Source organism: Austrofundulus limnaeus, unplaced genomic scaffold, assembly GCF_001266775.1.
Source record: "Austrofundulus limnaeus strain Quisiro unplaced genomic scaffold, Austrofundulus_limnaeus-1.0 Scaffold73, whole genome shotgun sequence".
Taxonomy (NCBI): domain Eukaryota; kingdom Metazoa; phylum Chordata; class Actinopteri; order Cyprinodontiformes; family Rivulidae; genus Austrofundulus; species Austrofundulus limnaeus.
In genome coordinates, this window is record NW_013952475.1 from 282,849 (window position 1) to 284,667 (window position 1,819).

A 1,819-nucleotide genomic window follows, 5' to 3' on the forward strand; every position below is an offset into this window, starting at 1 on the left:
TTGTGTGTGTGTGGAGTGGAGTGGGGGGGGGGGGTCCATTAGGCCTGTCCCTCTCCATCTGTCTGGGAGTGTGAATGGGCCAATTACCATTGCATTGCAGGGGTCAAGCAGGTTGACGTCTTAATTGGTTCTCTCCGCAGGGCTTCTTCAAGCGCACCGTCCAGAACAACAAGCGTTACACATGTATAGAGAACCAGAGCTGCCAGATTGACAAGACCCAGAGAAAGCGCTGCCCGTACTGCCGCTTCCAAAAGTGCCTCACTGTCGGCATGAAGCTAGAAGGTACAGCAACTTTCTTTTCATTCTCACCCTCTGAATGCTTCTCTGAGTTTGGCTTTGTTTTTTTCCGTCTTATAATTTGATTTGTTTTCTGCGTTCAAACGAGGCTTGGGAAGTTATTATTCAGAAAATCTGTGCGGCCGTGTCTGCGGTTAGCGAGCAGGGGTTAAAAGTTGGGGATTCTTCAGAACAGATGAGCAAAATGCAGCTGCTGCCTCCAAAGAAGTAAAGGCTCTCATATTTAAATTAGACAGTAAGTAGTGGAGGACAGCCACAATYGGTTAAGAAGTTGCAGTGCAACAAATAAATATAAGAATATATGTATTTGTTCATAATGAATGGTGTTAGATATTAATTATTTTTACAGGAAAAATGCTTCATTTATGTGTAAGTCATTTATGTAAAGTTTTGTGCAACTTTTTTTTCACTAAGCCCACTTTTACATGATGTACTTGTAATATTTTATCATCATCTGCTATACAAGGTGATTGCTCTAAAAGGAAGGCGAATATATATATATAGTATTTTCAATTTTATTTTATTTTATGGTGATCTTCACCCTCATAAAAATAAAAATTATCTTTAACCAGTGTGAGAAAATCCATAATTTCCAGTTGGTCTTTGTATTGGGGTCAGCGGGACTTATCTGCTGTTCATATAAACTTGTCAGACAAAGTAATGGATAAAATATTAGAGTTGGCAGCAAGGCAAGAATGTTAATGATGATGATTTTGGCTGAATGTGTTGAGGCCTCTTTATTTACCTTGAACACAGTTTTTAACCTTCTTTTTTTTATTTGATTCAGAAATGACCTGGTGGCAAATATGTTCAAAGAGCCTTAYAGAATTTAACATTTTTTCGCTTTACGTTATTTAACAGGCTTCAGTCTGAAGTTGCTCACTCTGGAGTGAAAAAACACTCACGAAGGTCATATTTTAACTGAATGGAAGATTTAAAACCCAAAAGTCACAGTTCAGGAGTTATAGTTTTGTCCTTAAAACTGTGCAAATTATATCGAGTGTTTCAAAGAAAAGACGTGTTTCTTTTTTTTACATTTTATCTAAAAATGAAACCATCATCTTCACACTTTTGCAATTAAAGCTAAGCTGGAAAAAAAAGTTCCTGAACCTAGAAAAACTGGATAATAAAACAAAAGCAAAAGAAAGCCAGACGGGCTAAAATCTTGAGGGTTTTCTCATTGATCTGCTGTGCATGGCTTTAATTAATTGCTGTTAATTGTAAAAGGCCTTTGGGCAGGATGTCCTGGCCTCTCATTTAAAAAAAAAAAAGAAAAAAAATATGACATGGGTTTGGTAGAGGGAAAATAAAATGAGGGTGGGGGTAGTGTTTGATTTGTTTTGCCGGCGGTAACTTTCCGCTCGTGGGCAAGACAGGCCCTGCAGCGCTCTGTCAGTTGCCAGAAGCTCCAGTGGGCAACTCCTGTCACATCCAGGAAAGACCTCCCACACAGAAAAGCTCTCTCTCACACACACACACACACACACACACACACACACACACACACACACACACACACACA

General features: G+C 39.2%; 1 protein-coding gene across 2 annotated transcripts in view; it reads left to right on the top strand.

Moving 5' to 3' along the window:
• nr5a2 (nuclear receptor subfamily 5, group A, member 2) overlaps positions 1-1,819 on the top strand; it is a 75,498-nt gene that overhangs the window by 6,129 nt on the left and 67,550 nt on the right. For both annotated transcript variants that reach the window (XM_014010762.1, XM_014010763.1), the window contains exon 3: positions 141-282. In XM_014010762.1, the coding sequence (XP_013866216.1) occupies positions 141-282 (142 nt within the window). The remainder of the gene's footprint in view (positions 1-140; positions 283-1,819) is intronic.